The sequence below is a fragment of the Bison bison genome, unplaced genomic scaffold, assembly GCF_000754665.1.
Source record: "Bison bison bison isolate TAMUID 2011002044 unplaced genomic scaffold, Bison_UMD1.0 scf7180017862158, whole genome shotgun sequence".
NCBI classification, from domain to species: Eukaryota; Metazoa; Chordata; class Mammalia; order Artiodactyla; family Bovidae; genus Bison; species Bison bison.
In genome coordinates, this window is record NW_011492730.1 from 1,665,242 (window position 1) to 1,682,108 (window position 16,867).

The 16,867-nt window shown below is 37.6% G+C and overlaps 1 protein-coding gene across 1 annotated transcript in view; it reads right to left on the bottom strand.

The window, feature by feature from the left end:
- Window positions 1-1,253: 1,253 nt before the first annotated feature.
- NDC80 (NDC80 kinetochore complex component) overlaps window positions 1,254-16,867 on the bottom strand; it is a 33,526-nt gene continuing 17,912 nt past the window's right edge. The window contains exons 12-17 of the mRNA XM_010832726.1: window positions 15,334-15,486; window positions 12,921-13,010; window positions 5,405-5,497; window positions 4,764-4,894; window positions 3,881-3,983; window positions 1,254-1,674 (exon numbers count right to left, since the gene is read on the bottom strand). Of these exons, the coding sequence (XP_010831028.1) occupies window positions 1,537-1,674; window positions 3,881-3,983; window positions 4,764-4,894; window positions 5,405-5,497; window positions 12,921-13,010; window positions 15,334-15,486 (708 nt within the window). The 3' untranslated portion in view covers window positions 1,254-1,536. The remainder of the gene's footprint in view (window positions 1,675-3,880; window positions 3,984-4,763; window positions 4,895-5,404; window positions 5,498-12,920; window positions 13,011-15,333; window positions 15,487-16,867) is intronic.

The following is a 16,867-nucleotide window of genomic DNA, read 5'->3' on the forward strand; positions in this document are numbered from 1 at the left end:
ATACTGGAGTGGGTTGCCATTTCCTCCTCTGGGGGATCTTCCTGACCCGGAATCGAACTTGTGTCTCCTGCGTTGCAGGCGGATTCTTTACCTGCTGAGCCTCATTCTGTATACTGCTTATGCTTCATTTTATCGTGCTTTTCACTCTGATTTGCATTAGAGTTGGAATACAAAGAATAGAAAGTTCAACTGGAGGTGGATGCCACTTCAAGGAGATTCCCAACAATTTAGACCTGTCGAAGAAGCTTCTTCTTAAAAAAATTATTCTGGGTCTTCACTTCACTGCAGTGGGTGGGTTCTTAGTTGTAGTGTGAGTGCTTTCTCTAGATGCGGTGTGGAGTCTTCTCTTGTGGAGCACGGGCTCCAGAGCTCTTGGGCTTCAGTAGTTGTGCCGCTGGGTTAGTTGCCCCACAGTATGTGGCACCTTAGATTCCCAACCAGGGATCGAACCCACATGCCCTGCACTGTAAATTGGATTCTTAACCACTGGACCATTAGGGAAGTCCCTAAAACCTCACTTTCCAACGTGACTCCCTCCCCATCCAGAACATTCATGTTTCAGGGCTTCTGTGGTCAGGATTGAGCACAGGTTCCAGTTGAGGGGGGCTTCTGCCAATAAGAGGCATGGCCTGAGGTAAGTCAGAACTTCTCTAGGAATAAATTTTCATCTCTAAAAAATGAGATTGTTTCTTCTGATTCTCACATTCCACATCCTTCGGCTTTGAAAAATTCAGAGTAAAGACAGCATGGATCCAGAAATTTAGTTTCTCAGCTCTGGATAAAGAGTGGGTCTGACCATGTGTCCAGAATGATTAGGAAAGGTTTTCAGTCAGTCAGTCAGAGTCAACATGTGTAGTTTACCCCAGGGGCTGGCAAACTTTCTGTAAAGGGGTGGATAGTACACATTTTTGGCTTTTCAGGCCATCTGATCTGTCACACACAATAAATTCTGCTCTTTTTTCTTTTTGGCTACACTGTGTGGCATATAGGAGCCTAGTTCCCCAACCAGGGATTGAACCTGTGCCCCCTGCATTGGAAGCACAGAGTCCCAACTACTGGACTACCAGGAGAATCCCTAAACTTTCGTAGGGGGAAAGCAGTCACAGATGACTCATCAATGAATGGGTGTGATTAGATTTGGCCTAAGTAGTTTGCTGATTCCTGTTTAATTATACTTTAAAATTCTTATACTCGAAATACTTATTTTTCTAACCATGTCAAGTTAGGCAGAGAAATCAGGGGAAAAAACACACTGCACTGAGGCAATTTATTAACTCCAGGTACATAATATAACTGGTCTTTCATATCTAAATATAACAATCCAACAAGTTACCATAATTTCAGGTTCTACATATCTTAAGTTAATGAACTAGATTTAGAAAAGCTATAAAAATACTTCACGGGCTTGGGAGGATGTGGTCATGAGACTTCATTGTAAGGAGGGATATAGGATATGCTAAAGATTTTTCAGACCTACAAAGGACGTTTCAAAATTTACACTGCTAATAAAGTTCTTGCTTAATCAATACTTTATCTTCATTCATCAAGAGCCTGAATTAGAGCAGCTTTCTTCTTGTACTTGTCTCCAATCTCTCTGATGTTTTCCAAGAGATCTTCAGATGCGTATTCTTTACACTCTCTATCGTTTTTAGCAATCTGCTCCTCAAGGTGTTTCTAATGGAAAAATTTAGCAATTGTTAATGTAAAAACATCGATTTCTTTTAAAGCATTTAATTGTGAAGTCTATAAATAAGACTGCAACGTTTGTAAGAATAAGAATAAACTGAATACTCTTACATCTACCTGGTCGGTCCCTCCTGTGTTCCTTTTGTATAGCTATAGCTTATTCATGTACTTCTATATAACATTCTGTTGAATGAATGTACCAACATTTACTTTTCCATTTTACTGTTAATGAATTTTTGTTTGTTCCCAGGTGTAGTAGGCTGAAGTGACTCCTAAAAGCTGTCCATAGATCACCAGAACCTATGAATGCTATGTAACATGGTCAAAGGAACTTTGAAGATGTGAACAAGTTAAGAATTTTGAGAAAAGATTATTCTGCACGATCCTGGTGGGGCAGCGTAATTTTAAGGGTCTTTGTGAGAAGGAATCAGCTGTGTGGGAGTCAGAGAAGGAAGGCATAAGGACAAAGAGAGGTTAGAGAGGACAGATGATACTGGGTTACTGGCTTTGAAGATGGAGGAAGAGACCACAACCCAAGGACTACTTGTGATTTCTAGAAGGAGTGCAGCCCCAAGGGATCATTTTAGATTTCTGACCTCCAGAAATGTAACCACTCAAATCATTTTCTGGTCTGTGGTCCAGATGAACAATAACTCTTGAACAAGGAGCCACGAAAGGTTACGGAGACACTGAGCGGTGGAACTAGGAAGACGTGGGTAGAACCCAGGTTTTCTGACGCAGTATTGCAGGGTGCTTTTCTTAGCTTTTACCACTAAGCAGAGAAGAGCACTGGCCAGCAAGTGAGCGGAAGTTCAATGTCACTCAGAAGAGAAGAGGGGAGAGAAGATCACATGCTCTGTTGTCTAACAAATGAAAACCTTTTAATGTGATATTATGAGCTCCCCCCTAAATTTATCTCCTAGTGAATTTCTAAGGACCTTTAGATTTAGCAATTTTAGTTTGTAGGCTCTGCTCAGCAGGTTGCAGGGATAGTTTTATTGTTAAACCTTCAAGCTACTTGAAAGGTGGAGATAAGGTAAATTTCATGTTTCCAAAATACTTTATTCTGTGTTTACACACATGAAATTAACAGGAAGGAATGTTAAAAAGAAACATCAGGCTCAAAATGGAATCACTTTAGCTAAGCCTACATCACTAAGGTGGGACTTAATGCTCAATCTAACTGCAGTTTCAACCTTCCCCAGCAATGTCATCATAACTGGTCCTTCTGGAATTTCCTGGTTGGCACCAGTGAGGTCATCTGCCAAATAGAACTTCTGTCCCACAAAGGAAGGTGACCTTGCCACTTTGCCTGAATTACCCTGTTTAAATTTATGACTTCTCTGTCCCACCCCCTCTGACTTTTTAAACCTTGTCTTTTCTGGAGCTCCTTTTTATCTGCTACATGGGATGCTGCCCAAAACATGAATCACTGAATAAAGCCAATTTGATTTTCAGATTGACTCAGTTGACTCTTGCTTTGTAACAGGAAAAATATTTGTCATTAAAACATGCTCTTTCATCTTTATTACATCTTGTATGTACTAATGTTTTTGGTGTGTAGAATATGGCCTGCCACATCATTATACACTGTTGGATGTAATAAAATATCATTGTATATTGCTTATGCAAATAAGACAGATTACTTATTTTTTATTAAGGGCTATGCTATTTTTTGTATTTATATTATAACTCAATGAAAACAAACATGCCTTAAGGAAGAAGAAGAATAACTTAATCAAGTGACAAAGTTGCACAACCTTCACCACAATCTTTGTGCCCATCTGCCCTTATTCCCACCCTAGCCCCTGGCAACATAAATCTACTTTCGGCCTCTGCGGATCGGCCTTTTCTGGACATTTTATATTAGTGAGTCATAAATATGCGCACTTTTGCATCTTTCACTGAGTATTATGTTTTTGACATTCATTCACGTTGTAGCATGCATCAGTGCTTCTTTTATCGATGAATCGTATACCAGTATATGGGTATATTATTCATTAGTTAAAAATCTATGTAAAACAGATGACTACAAAACACACACCGCTATGTAAGACTCTTCTGATAAATTTTTACTAGATCATATTCTCCAGAGAAATAAAAATGATCATTTAATTTCTATAGAAGCAAAACAGAAATAAATCAGAGTTTGAAAAAGCTTTCTTAGATTGTAGGAAAGACTTCACACACTTACCTCCACAGACCCGACATGTATAGCAACCATCTCTAAAAGACGCTGCAAGTTATTTCCCACTTTCCGTCTCTCTTCAGTTGTGGTCTGCACGACTAGTTGGTATCTGTAGGACAGAGACTCTTGTTTGAACTGTCTAGGAGAAAACCTAATATGTCAGATTTTGCTAGCTCACTTCTTTTCGTATTTCAATGAAACCAGGGTGTGGTTGGCTATGTTCTGCTTACTCTGTGTCTAATTCACAGAGGTCCAGTTTGCAATCAAACAGAAATAAAAACATTTCCAAAGATCCCATGCAAATAACAGCACCGAACAGCACCAAACCTTCATGCTTTAACAGATAAAACTTGGGAGCATACTGTTTACCTGAGTCTCCAAAAGGATTATAAATGTAAATGCTTTCAGGGACAAGACACTAAATACAGATGAAGGAAGGAATTGGGAGTCCTACTTTTAGGCATTTGGATTCAGATTATAAACAAAAACTATATGCCCCAAACACCTTCACCTGACTTTCCTATCCCTAGGCTACAAGTAAGGAAACAAGAAAGATGTGATTTTAAGGATTATAGTGCCAGACTGAAAGTTTTTTTTTAAGTTTTTTGAGTGTATTTGAATATAAATTAACATAGAGCCTATGGATTATAACTATTCAGTTCTCTTCTGACTGGAAAGGTAACGGGACAACAGCTGTCATGGGAGAAGAATGTACCATCCAGGGGAAGTATCTTAAGCTGCTCTACTTCATTCAGTTCTACTCACCCTCCTCCTCCCCAGGCCAGCTCTATAATGTAAAGCCAAGCGAATAAACCAGGTCTAGTTTTATAAAAATGTTAAATAATTAAACAGAAAATACACATCACAGATCTTGGCGAGATGAACTTACTCCCGCTGAATAGCGTCTAACTCATTCACAGCCTCACTGAGGCCCTCGTTAACTGCGCTCTCCAGCAGGTGCTTGTGTTTCTCCAAGGACTCCAGCTCATCGGCACATTTTTTGTCCTCTTCCTCAGCTTCCTATCAGGATAAAGTCACAGTTATGTTTTTTCAATATTCACATTCTATATACTCCAAGGGGATGAAAAAAACCCATTTATGTCAAGCATTCAAAAAAATCAGGTTGCATCATCATTTGTATTCACAGGACTGTTTACTGTTTTACACGTGGTAAGACTTTAAATGGTCTTTTGGAAATTTTATACTATAAACGTAAATGTGACCTTTCGAACAGGCCTATACTGCATTCATTTAGCAGTGACTTCAAGCCTGTATATAGGAAATATACTGAATCACAAATGTAAATATAAAGTAGTAGTGGAGTATTAAACATGGTCTATGGTAAAATAGTGCAATTCCAGAAAAAAGTTCTTTAGAAAAGAAATAACTCCTTACAATAAACTTTGGACAAGAAGATTACTGTAGACAAGATATAGGATATAGCTCAAAGATTTAAGCTTGATGTCGGAACAGGTGCCTAGTCCATCAACATGGCTTTGGAGAACCTAAACAAATGGGCAAAACTCTCACCTTCACTTTCTGTTGGTAAAGATCATCCAGCTTTTGAACTTCTTCTTTCAGAGTTCGTACGCTTCTCCTGCTTTCTGTGATCATTGTACTTAACTTGAGGAATAAAACTTTGGTTGAGAAATCATAACTATACACCAAAAAATTTTTCATAAGTTATAAAACTTTTGTATTATCAACCAACTAACTGAACCATTTTGTTTCTTCTAGTTCTTGTGGCCTTTTACCTTTCATGTCATACAAATTTAATTTTTTTCCAAGAAAAGTTAATTTCAAGGTGGCATTTTTAAAAAATATATAATATTTAAATGTAGAATGGTATAGTAGGGCATTAGTTAGGAATAAAAAAATTTGGCTTAATTCTCAGTAAAATAGAGATACCAATATCTGTTTTTCTATTTTTCTGTAGCTGTGAGAGTCCTTAAATATAAATTGTTTTGCTCTCTAGGTTTTTTTTTCTCTTCCATTTAATGGATAGGTTTTATTTATTTTTAAAATTGGAACATCATTTGCTTTACAATGTTGTTAGTGTCTGCTCTACACCATGAATCAGCTGTACATATACATACATCACTTCCCTCCCGCGCCATCCCACCCCTCTAGGTCATCACAGAGCCCCGAGCTGAGTTCCCTACAGCCGCTTCCTACTATCTATTTTACACATGGTAGTGTATTTATGTCAATGATACTCTCTAAATTCGTCCCACCCACTCCTTCCCCTGCCATTTTCAAGTCTTAACTTTATTTAGATTTTTATCTACTTTAGTTATGTGGCTTTCATTTGTGTTCACTTTCTGGGATGTTAAAGAGAACTACTCAAACTGATTTTATTTGATAATATTTGCTAATTGGTTATAGTCAATGCATTCTTCCAAAGAGTAATCAAGTTAACGTTTAATCTTGTTCAAGTTTGAGCTTTAAGATCTGCTGAAACCAAAATGGGGAAGAAAAAAAGTGTTCCTTAAAAAAAAAGTGTTTCTTTCATTTCCTGTTGACAAGTGCTGATACCAGTTGATATTGGTAATTAATACAGAATGTTTTTCAGCTAGATCAAGAGGATAGTATTTGCAACAGGAAACAGAAAGTAGTTGATGTCTTTCTTTAAAAGGATTATTCTACACATACATAAATTTAAAACAAAACATACGATTTGGGAAAAATTTAGTGAAGCTATTGTTATTTGGTGAAAGGTAGGATGGTAAAATGACTAAACTTATTTAAGAAACTTGCAGTATGGTACTGTCTTTTTTTTTTTCCTTGCACACAGTACTTGTCATTCAGTCATCCAAAGATCTTGAAAGGGACATTCCTTTCCTATTCAAGAGAGAGAAAAGTGGGCTGGAAAGAATGCAGTTTACTCAGGATCATTCAACTAGCATATGCCCAGAACTCAAAATGAACTCCAAGGACTTTTTCTACATCACTCGCCTTTCACATTTTAAAGACCAGTTACTGAAGCTATAAACTTTGCTTCCAATCTAAAGATGCTACTTCTGAAGCAAACAAACTGTTTCATTAAATTCACTTGCAATAAGGCCAAAATCGACACTCCAATAACCAGAACTTCTACTAGGCCCTCATGGTTGGTCAAATGTGTTTACTTTTAACTGAGCAGCGCTTCTTGCCATGTCAGTTTTACCAATTAATTAGACATTTCCTCTCCCTCCTCTTGATTATGAGTACACATTCCATTGCAATAAACAGGAGAGGAATTAAAAATAAGTCGCCAAAGCAACTCCTAACTATTAATATTTGACTTCCTTCCTCCCTCCCTTCTTTCTTAGCTCTCAAGTCACAAAGAAATCATCAATTAATCAGATGATATTTTCCTTCTATAATTGATAGAAACCACCAGACTGGAATTCCATCACTTCTTGCCTCCAACCAACCGACCAACCAACCAACATGAGACCTTTCCTTCTTCCTTCCAGTTAGTTTAAGGATGCAGGGCACACATTTTCTTCATGAAGAGAAATAACCTCTTCAGCTCTTTTCTGGATCTCATGCCTTTGTATTTCTTCATGGACCACATTCAAATCCATCAAGGTCTTTTGTTCCTGCTTTTTTAAACTTCACCCTTTTCCTGTTGAACTCCCCCTCATCTTCAAAACCAAACAACCCTCTCCTATAAAAACAAGAAAACCACACACCAAACCAAAAATCTTTCCCACACACCACTTTTCAGCCACAGTTTCACCACCTTTCCGTGGATTCAAACATCTGCAATAGATTTGTAGCAGTCCATGAAGAATAACCTATTTGGATTATAGTATCTTCCTTTTCACCATTTACACTCCACAGAAACATGCTTTCTGGCTCCTCTGGTTCATGTTGCTTTTGCAAATGTCAGGAGGAACATCTTTATGATTAAAGCCAATGTGCGCTTTTCAGACTTAATCTGAGTAAGACCTGTGGTTACTGACCACTCCTTATTGAAACTTTCTTCCTTGGTCTCTAAGATCATGGAAACTCCTTGTTTCCTCTTTAAGTCTTGGGGGTGGGGGTGGGGGTCCTTCTAATTCAATAGATTTCTCTTTCTCTGCTTGTACTTTGGACGTTCTCCTAGTAATCTCTGGCTGTATTCTCATTTGCTCACTTGGGAGAGCTCTCGCTCATTCTCATACCTGGGGGATCTCCTGGCTGTTAATTACATGCAAGCTAAAAATACCTACCTGTATCTTTATTATTTCCAAACTTCAACTGCCTACTGGACATTCTCTACTTTGATGTCCCAGAGACCTGCAACGGCATATCCCAGGCTGAAATTCTGTTCTACAACCTTCTTTGTATTTTTCATCAAGGTTATAGAACATTGTCACTGACAAAGAATCTCTTTTTGACCAAACTACTTAGGATCTTCTGAACTCTTCTCAATTAGATTGACTTGGGCTTTCATGTTTGTCTCTGTGTTATCCAATTTTAAGCAAGAATCCTGCCAAGTCACTTAAACCAGAATCTCCCATCCTGAATATCTGATCAGGTTCCTCATCCTGTGCCACACTCCAGGTGATGACTTTTCACCTTGGCCGGCCTTCAGAAAGAAACCGATTAGGATGGTGCTTAGACAGAATACCCCAACTCTGATATTTCCAGCTGCTGATCCCCACCCTGCTCCTTAGCTATAAATTCCTACTTTTCTTTGTTGCCTTTGGGATAAGCCCCATCTCTCTCACCTACTACCAAACTCCACTGTAATAGCCCCTCTTGAACAGAGTCTAACTTACCACTGCTAACAAGTGTCCTAAGTAACTTTTCTTTAATATTGTATACCAAAGCTGGACTCCTGGACATTCTTAATCTCACTCTCTTCCTTAACCTTCACTTCTAAGTGGATGACTAATGTTGCTCGAATCTTTTTTTTTTTTGGCAGTGCTGCATAGCTTGCAGGATTTTTAGCTTCCCGACCAGAGATCGAACCTGGGCCCTCAGCAGTGACAGCTTAGAGTCCTAACCACTGGATCACCAGGGAATTCCCTGTTTTAACCTTTAAATCTCTGTTCTCCATCCTCACTGCAATAGCGTTGGTTTGCCTCCTTACCATTTACAGCTCAGGATACTGTTAGGTCTCTTAATTGTATGTCTCCAGTCACACGTACCTCCTAAAGTATTCTTCAGAATGTCAACACTGTAAGCTTACTAAGATACACAGGTTTTATTCCCTTACTTAAAAAACCTTCAGTGGTACCTGCTGCCTACAGAATAAAAATTCTACCAGTAAGTAAGAACAAGTAAGTCTCTTCAGAATTAGGTTTTTGTTTTCCCAGGCTTCTTCCCTATCCTACTTAGACTCAAGGTAATTCTTTAATACATCATGGTCTTTGGTGTCCGGGCCTTCAGAGGCAGGCACGTGTGTCTGTGTTTGTATCCTTTTGTGTATCCACTGGCCAACTCCTACTTGCTATTCACAACTCAGCTCATCTACCACCTCCTTCAGAAAGAACCTATGCTTATCTTAGGTAGGTGTATGGAGAATCCACAACATGCTGTATTTATACTCCAAAAATCTTATGAATTTGTTATAATTGTTTTCACACTCACCTTTCCAAACAAATAAGAATTCACAAAGAAAGATATTATATCACCAACACTGATTATAGTACAGGTATATATAGCAGACTCTTAAGAAAAATACTTGCTAAACAAATTTTAATTGCTATTATTTAAACTTTATACTTATACCCATAAGTGTGATTGGTTTTTCTTCTTTTGTGGTATCTTTGTGGTATGAGGGTTAAACTAGTCTTAAAAGCAAAATTTCTTAAAGATAGATTTTTGTATTACTTCATAAATTAAGTAAATTCCCTACATATTTATAGTTTATCCATTTCTCATTTTTTCTTGAACGGTTTTGGGGATTATTTTAAAGTACTTATCAGATTGATTAGTTTTGCTGTTTAACCTTTACTATTTCAAACTGCTATTTTATCTTAGGCCATCTTAACTTGGTTAAACTACTTGTCAAATCAAAAAATAGTTTTAGCACCCTAATGTTCATTGCAGCACTATTTACAATAGCCAAGACGTGGAAGCAAACTAAATGTCCATAGACACAGGAATGGATTAAGAAAATGTACATTAAGATATACATATGTATATCTACACACACACACACCATGGATATCACTCAGCCATTAAAGAAAATGAAATAATGCCATCTGCAGCAGCAAGGATGGACCTAGAGACTGTCATACTGAGCAAAGTCAGACAGGAGGAGAAATATTGTACGACATCTCTTAAATGTGGAATCTGAAAAGAAATGATACAAATGAACTTACAAAATAGAAACAGACTCACAAACTTAGAAATGAACTTAAGGTTGCTGAGGGAACCTTAAGGTTGATGGAGGGAAGGGATAGTTAGGGAGTTTGGGATGGGCATGTACACACTGTTATACTTAAAATAGAAACCGACAAGGACCTACTGTACAGCACAGGAAACTCTGCTCAATGTTATGTGGCAGACTGGATGGGAGGGGAGTTTTGGGGGAGAATGGATACATGTATATGTATGGCTCAGTCCCTTTGCTGTTCACCTGAAACTATCGCATTGTTAATCGGCTATAAAAGTTAAAAACAGTTTCAGGTTTTAGTCTCTCAAGCATACGACATCACTGATCACTCCCTTTTTTTCTAGTTTTATCGAGATATAATTGACCTATAATGTTGCATGGGTTTACATGGGTAGACCTATGGCTGTTTCACGTTAATGTTTGGTAGAAACCAAGGCAATACTATAAAGGAATTATCCTTCAATTAAAAAAAAAAACATTGCATGGGTTTAAGATGTACAGCAAGATGATTATGTATATATTGTGAACTCTTTGGTCCATGGAATTCTCCAGGCAAGGATACTGGAGTGGGTTCCCTTCTCCAGGGGATCTTCCTGACCCAGGGCTTGAACCTGGGTCTTCTGCATTGCAGGCAGATTCTTTGCTGTCTGAGCCACCACGGAAGCCCCTTCTCACTTCCTTCTATACGCTGTGAATTCTTTACCACAGTGAGTTTAGTTAGGGTCACTCTTTCTTCTTTACTTGACTTTTACAGTGTATCCTCCTCCTTCTGATTATTCTCCAACTATTCCGTCTACTTCCTTCCTTTGCCAATCTTTTGCTACTTTCTTCTACACATTCTAAGAAATGTCACCCACATCCCTGGCTTCAGACCCAGTATCTTTTTTATATTTCAATCTATTGCTTCAGCTTCCTTTTCGTTGTCTCTCATGGAAAGCGAGCTCAACATCTCCTGCACTGCCCTGGCCACTCCCAGCCTCGTTTTCTTCCTAATTTACGCTGCCCACCCTAGAAAAACAGAAGTCACTGTTGCTCCTCCTTTCTCTCCTAGCATTCATTCAGCCACAAAATGCTTGGGTCCTGCCTCAACATTTCTTCAACCTGTCCCCTTTCTTCGTTTCCTCCCTTTATGTCCATAATTTCCTACTTGAGTACTACAGCTTAACCTCTTAATTTCAGTTGCCTTCCCTCTCAGTCACTTTATTCTATGACCAAAGGAGTCTTGCAGAAAAAAACAAAAACAAAAAGCAAATCTGATTAGCATAATAGCATATGTTAGTCTTCTCTGAATGGGACTTTGTATTTCATATAAGCTTTGGTTATATTGATCTTTGGGACATTAACATGGTGCCTAAACTATAGTAGGCATTTCATAATTGCGTCCCTACCCTGCCCAATTTTTCCTGCCTATAGCCTTTAAAAAGTTTCAAGTAGTCTGAAACAGATATCAGTCAAGAGGCTCCTACTGCTTGAAATTCATACTTTTTTGAGCCTTCAGGCTTACTGCCCACTCCAACCAGAGAGAAACTGTACTGAAGTGGGCTAAACACTTCACCTCAAATAACCATCACCACTGGGGCACACCCGTTAAAGCAGTCCTAATTCTTATCTTTTCCCCATGATAGTCACAAAACCCACACATTTGTAGAAGCCCTAAATTACAATAACAATAGTATCATGAAACTCTTCACTTATCTAACAACTTTTTCTATGTGTGGGAGGTGTGAAAAATTCTAATACAAAGTAAGTATTGATGAAAATTTGTTAATATAAAAAAAGTGTGCGTTACTTTTAAAGTTATTTGTGAAATGCATAGATTTTATTTTCAGATGAGGAAAAGTTAACAAGCTTCTATTCTCAAAAAAGATAGGATTTCTATCTTAAAATCTGTTAGCCAGAACATAGTTTTCAAAGAGTTGAATTAGCTAGGCGGTTGCTTTGTTTGGTGTTAAATAAACTAATAGGCTTCCCTGGTGACTCAGATGGTAAAGAATCCGCCTGCAAGTGTGGGAGACCTAGATTAGATCCCTGGGTTGGGAAGATCCCCTGCTGGAGGGCATGGCAACTGACTCTAGTATTTTTGCCTGGAGAATCCCCTTAGGCAGAGAAGCCTGGTGGGCTACAGTCCACGCCATGTAAATAATACCTTTTGTTTGTATTTGAGGAGTTTTTAACTTTTCTTAATCAATTATAACAATGTTTACCCTACCCTAAAGGTTATCGAATACAATAGTCTTCTTTCTCAGCTATATTGGTGATTGTATGTTTCAAGTATCTCAGAAGCAGGAATTTTCTGAACCTACTTTCAGAAAAAGAATTTTATAGGCATTTAAAATTGAATCTCCCTGAATTCCATGGTCCTGAATGAAGAATCTGGTGAACGGAAGTCTCTTATCAATCATAGCTAGTTAGCTTCTAACTGCAAATGATATATACTCACTTCTAAGGTAGTTATTTCAATTTCCTTTTACTAAAAAAACGAATATTACTAAATCACCTCAAGTTATAAGAGGTGATTTGCCATTAGAAAAAAAGGGAGATTTACTCAGTTTCATATCACTTCATCATTAATGATATGTGAAGCTTAGAATGTTTAAGTTACTTAAAAAGTTACTTCAAGTGTTTCTAGGTCAAGGGTATAACTCATTTTTCGTATTTTATTAAAAATCCATTCCTTAGCAATTGGAAACCACAAAACATTATATGTATAACAACTGTTTCATTACTTACTTGTTCTAAAGTATCCTCTAAACCCATCTTTTTATTTAGAGCTTTATTAATTTCTTCTTCAGTTTGGTTCAACAGTTCCTTGAGTGGTGCCTATAAAACACATAGGAATGTCAGTTACATATGATATAATTCCACAAGTTCTCTCATGAGGAATCTTTTGGAGAAAAGTGAAGCCACGGTGTTTTAAATCTAAGTTAATACACCATCAATAAGAAAATAAAACTAATTTTACTGGAATTTCCATAACTATAGAATGTAACTTGCTTTTGGTTTTGAATACTTGCAAAATTCTAGACTGGCTTCTCTATTCTGGAAATTCACTGCTATTACTTAAACATTCTTTAAGTACATGTAATTTAATGTTATCTTTCTTGAAAACAAATTATATGTAGGTTTTATTTTTATGCTCTGTTCTCTCCATGCATCGTTTTCCCCTTAATCCTTTCCAATTCTTTAGCCTTATATGTCCTCTTCATTTTTTTTGCTCCTCATTTTAACTCTGTTGTTAATAGCAGAAGACTTGAAACATGACGATTGTCTATCCAACAAGGACTGGGATGTAGAAGCCGCGCAAAGTAGGACTGAGGCTGCAGAAGGAACAAGGAAGATCTGGACCCTGTCAGGGAGAGGGCAATTTCCCCCTCTACTTTTCCTGAGTTCCTGTGGCAGGACTTAACGTAAGAGTGAGAGAAAAGGGGCTCTCACCACTTCCCCTTCCACCGGCCTTTTCAGTCTGAGGTCTAGGAGGCTGACAAGGTAAGAAAGCTTAGCTTATGCCTGCCTTTGTCAGATGTCCCAGGACTTCTCAGTGGCCACGGTTTTCCAGCTGGTGATTGCTCAAGTTGGCTTGCCAAAACTGGGAGGCAGGAGGGAGGTGTTCTCTCACCCACAACTCTTTTAAAAAAGTATACAACTCCATGGCATTTAGTACATTCACAAGGTATTCTCATTCTGTAACAATTTCATCGCTCCAAAAGAAAACTCTACATGTTTTCAAAACCCTACATGTTTTCAAAACCCTACTATGTTTTCAGTAGGTCTTCTGAAATCTTTGCTGAGTTTTAAATTTTGGCAGTTCTTTTTTGAAGGATGCAGTTGCCTCTTTAATCTCTTTAAGAACCTTTCTCCAAATACTACTTATTGGTAGACAGTGGGGGCTGCATCTTCTTGATGCTATTTTTATTGTCCTATTATTATGTAAAACTATTTCCAGGGGGCAAAGAAAAGATTCTTCTTTTCTGAGAATATGCATTCTTTTTGCATTGGGTAATCTTTTCTACAGTAATTTGATCCAGAAATTGTTTTCTTGCACTGATACATCAAACTACTCAAAACACAGGTGAGTAAACTCTATCTGCCTACCTACCAAGCAGCTGCTTGAGAAACAAGAGTAAAAGATTAACTGTTTATTGGATGCATTTTTTTTCTATTGAAAATAAGCTTAGATTTAATCAAAATCTGTCTGCCAATAAACTGCAACATGGAACGTAGGGACTGTATCTTTACATGTGTGTGTGTGTGTTTTTTTTTTTTTGGTGTGCTGTGCAGCTCGAGAGATTTTAGTTCCCCAACCTGAGATTTAACCTGGACCTGGCTGAATCCTAACCACTGGACCACCAGGGAATTCCTCTTTCTGGGTATTTTATCTCAGCATCTAGCTGGTATGGAATGTAGTTGATACTCAATAAATAATTCACGGAACGAATGAATGATTCTTAAGAGAAAAAAACACATGGTTTTAGACTTTAATTGACATTCTTATATTAAAAACTATTTTGAAAATTAACATTTTTTGGGGGGCACTTAAAATTTTTCTTCCTCAAATTACATCCTTGGCCATATCTGAAAATTATGTACAGTACTCTCATTATTGGCCGCTGGTGGTACTTAATGCTCTGTTATACTTCATGCCTTCCTGTGTGTTCTTGTGCCTGAAAACCTTTCCACAGATCACCCCATAAATATCTCATCTTTGAAGATTTCATTCCAGGTTCACCTTTGCTGTAGAGACTTCTCTCAGTTGAGAAGAACTGATCTTGTTAGTATATCGTGTAAAGACTTCTAATAAAGCATGTATAAAGTATTTACTTTGTCTTTCTCCCTTGAGATGAGTAGTAGCAACTTGAGAGCAAGCATCAGGTCTCATTTTTGTCTTAATCTTTGCATCTATTTTATATATAATAAAATCTTTTAGAGGAAGAGAGGGAAGATGAGGCTTTATAATTCGAAGAGTACGGTACAACAGAGAGCAGGGGTCTACTACCAGGAAGAAAGAAGGCAAGTTTCAGTGTTGTATTTCTACATTTAGTCCTGAGTTATGGACCTGCTGAAGTTTAAACTGTTAGTTATAAATATTATGAGCAGACATCAATCATATCACTTAAAAACCTTCGAAGTACTCACGATTACGTACATAAACTTGAGCTCTGTATTTGACAAGGCAGTTGGCACCAGCGTCAGGATTAAACTTAATTTCAAAGTCATAACCTTTGGAATTTTCAGCACCCTTAGGGATAAGTTTTAATTTTCTAGCCAATTTATGATACTCTGTTAATTGTGTTTCAATCTGTAAGAAGAGAACACAAAAAGAAACACTGAAATAAAACAAACAATTCTATTCCATATGGTTTTCAATTGGCATTTTTTTTTTTGCAGCTTTACTCAAAGATTATGTGTTTTTCATTAGTTTTAAAGTTGGCATTTTTAGTAGTAACAGTAGCAGTTTTAAAATATAAAGAATGAAAGATTTTATTCACACTAAATTTTAAGATACTTTTAACACCATAATTAATTAGTAAGCAATATGGTTAGACAGCATCACTAACTCAATGGACATGAGTTTGAGCAAACTCTGGGAGATAGTGAATGACAAGGAAGCCTGGCGTGCTGCAGCCCATGGGGTCACAAAGAGTCGGACATGACTTAGTGACTGAATAACAACAACAAAATAGTATTGTTCTTCCATTTATCTGACAAGGAGTTTGGAATAAAAGTCCATGTTGAGGTATTAACTAAAATTCACTTTTTAAAGTACCAGACAGAGAAATTATCAAACAGAAACAAACCTTAGCTTTGTCAATGTACAAAATAAAACATTTCATTTATTTAAAACGAGTGAACTGTAGTCACTCAAGTCTCTGAATGTTATTTCAACTGTTTTGATAAAAATATTTTACTAACATATTCCACATTTCCTGGTCTTCTTCCCTCCGTTCAGGGTTCTGTTCAATTTACATCATCAGAAGTCTTTCCCTCTAACATAACACCCCCAATTTCTCTACTCTCTTACTTTACCCTTCAGAGCACTTGTAACCACCTGAGAGAGATTACTCATGTGTTCATCGCCATCACCTGAAAGCACGCTCCACGAGAGCAGCTGCATCCCTTGCAACTAGAACAGTACTTGGCATAGAGTACTCAGTATCTGATGAAATAAACAAACCTGCAGAATCTAGGCAATTTGTTTTCATATAGTTACCATCTATAAAATGAATACTTTGAAAGAAGGCAAGGGCAAAAGTACCTATCAGAACCTGCTTAAATAATCTTCAATTTCTAAAAACTTAAAAGCAACACTTATATGCAAAATTTAAGATTTCACATTAATAAATCAGGAAATCATTTCAATTACTATAATTTGTAATATAGTAGCTCTCCAGGGATGACTAAGGTATGGAGTTCTCTCTGGCGTTATACTAAATAATCCTAGAAATTGTTGTTTTTCACTAGGATTTTGTTGGTGTAATAAAGCAGTTTTCACAAGGCCATGTGCTCCATCCTGCCAGATTGTGGGGACAGCAGAAGGAGATACATTTTTCCTTCCCCCAGCCAGTTCAGACAGAGAGCATGCACCACATTCCTCCTGAAGAGTCTGGAGGTAGCCTCAATGCCCATCTCAGCAAAGAGCTCTAGAAGCAGACTCCCAGTCAGAGGTGGTGGGTGGGATA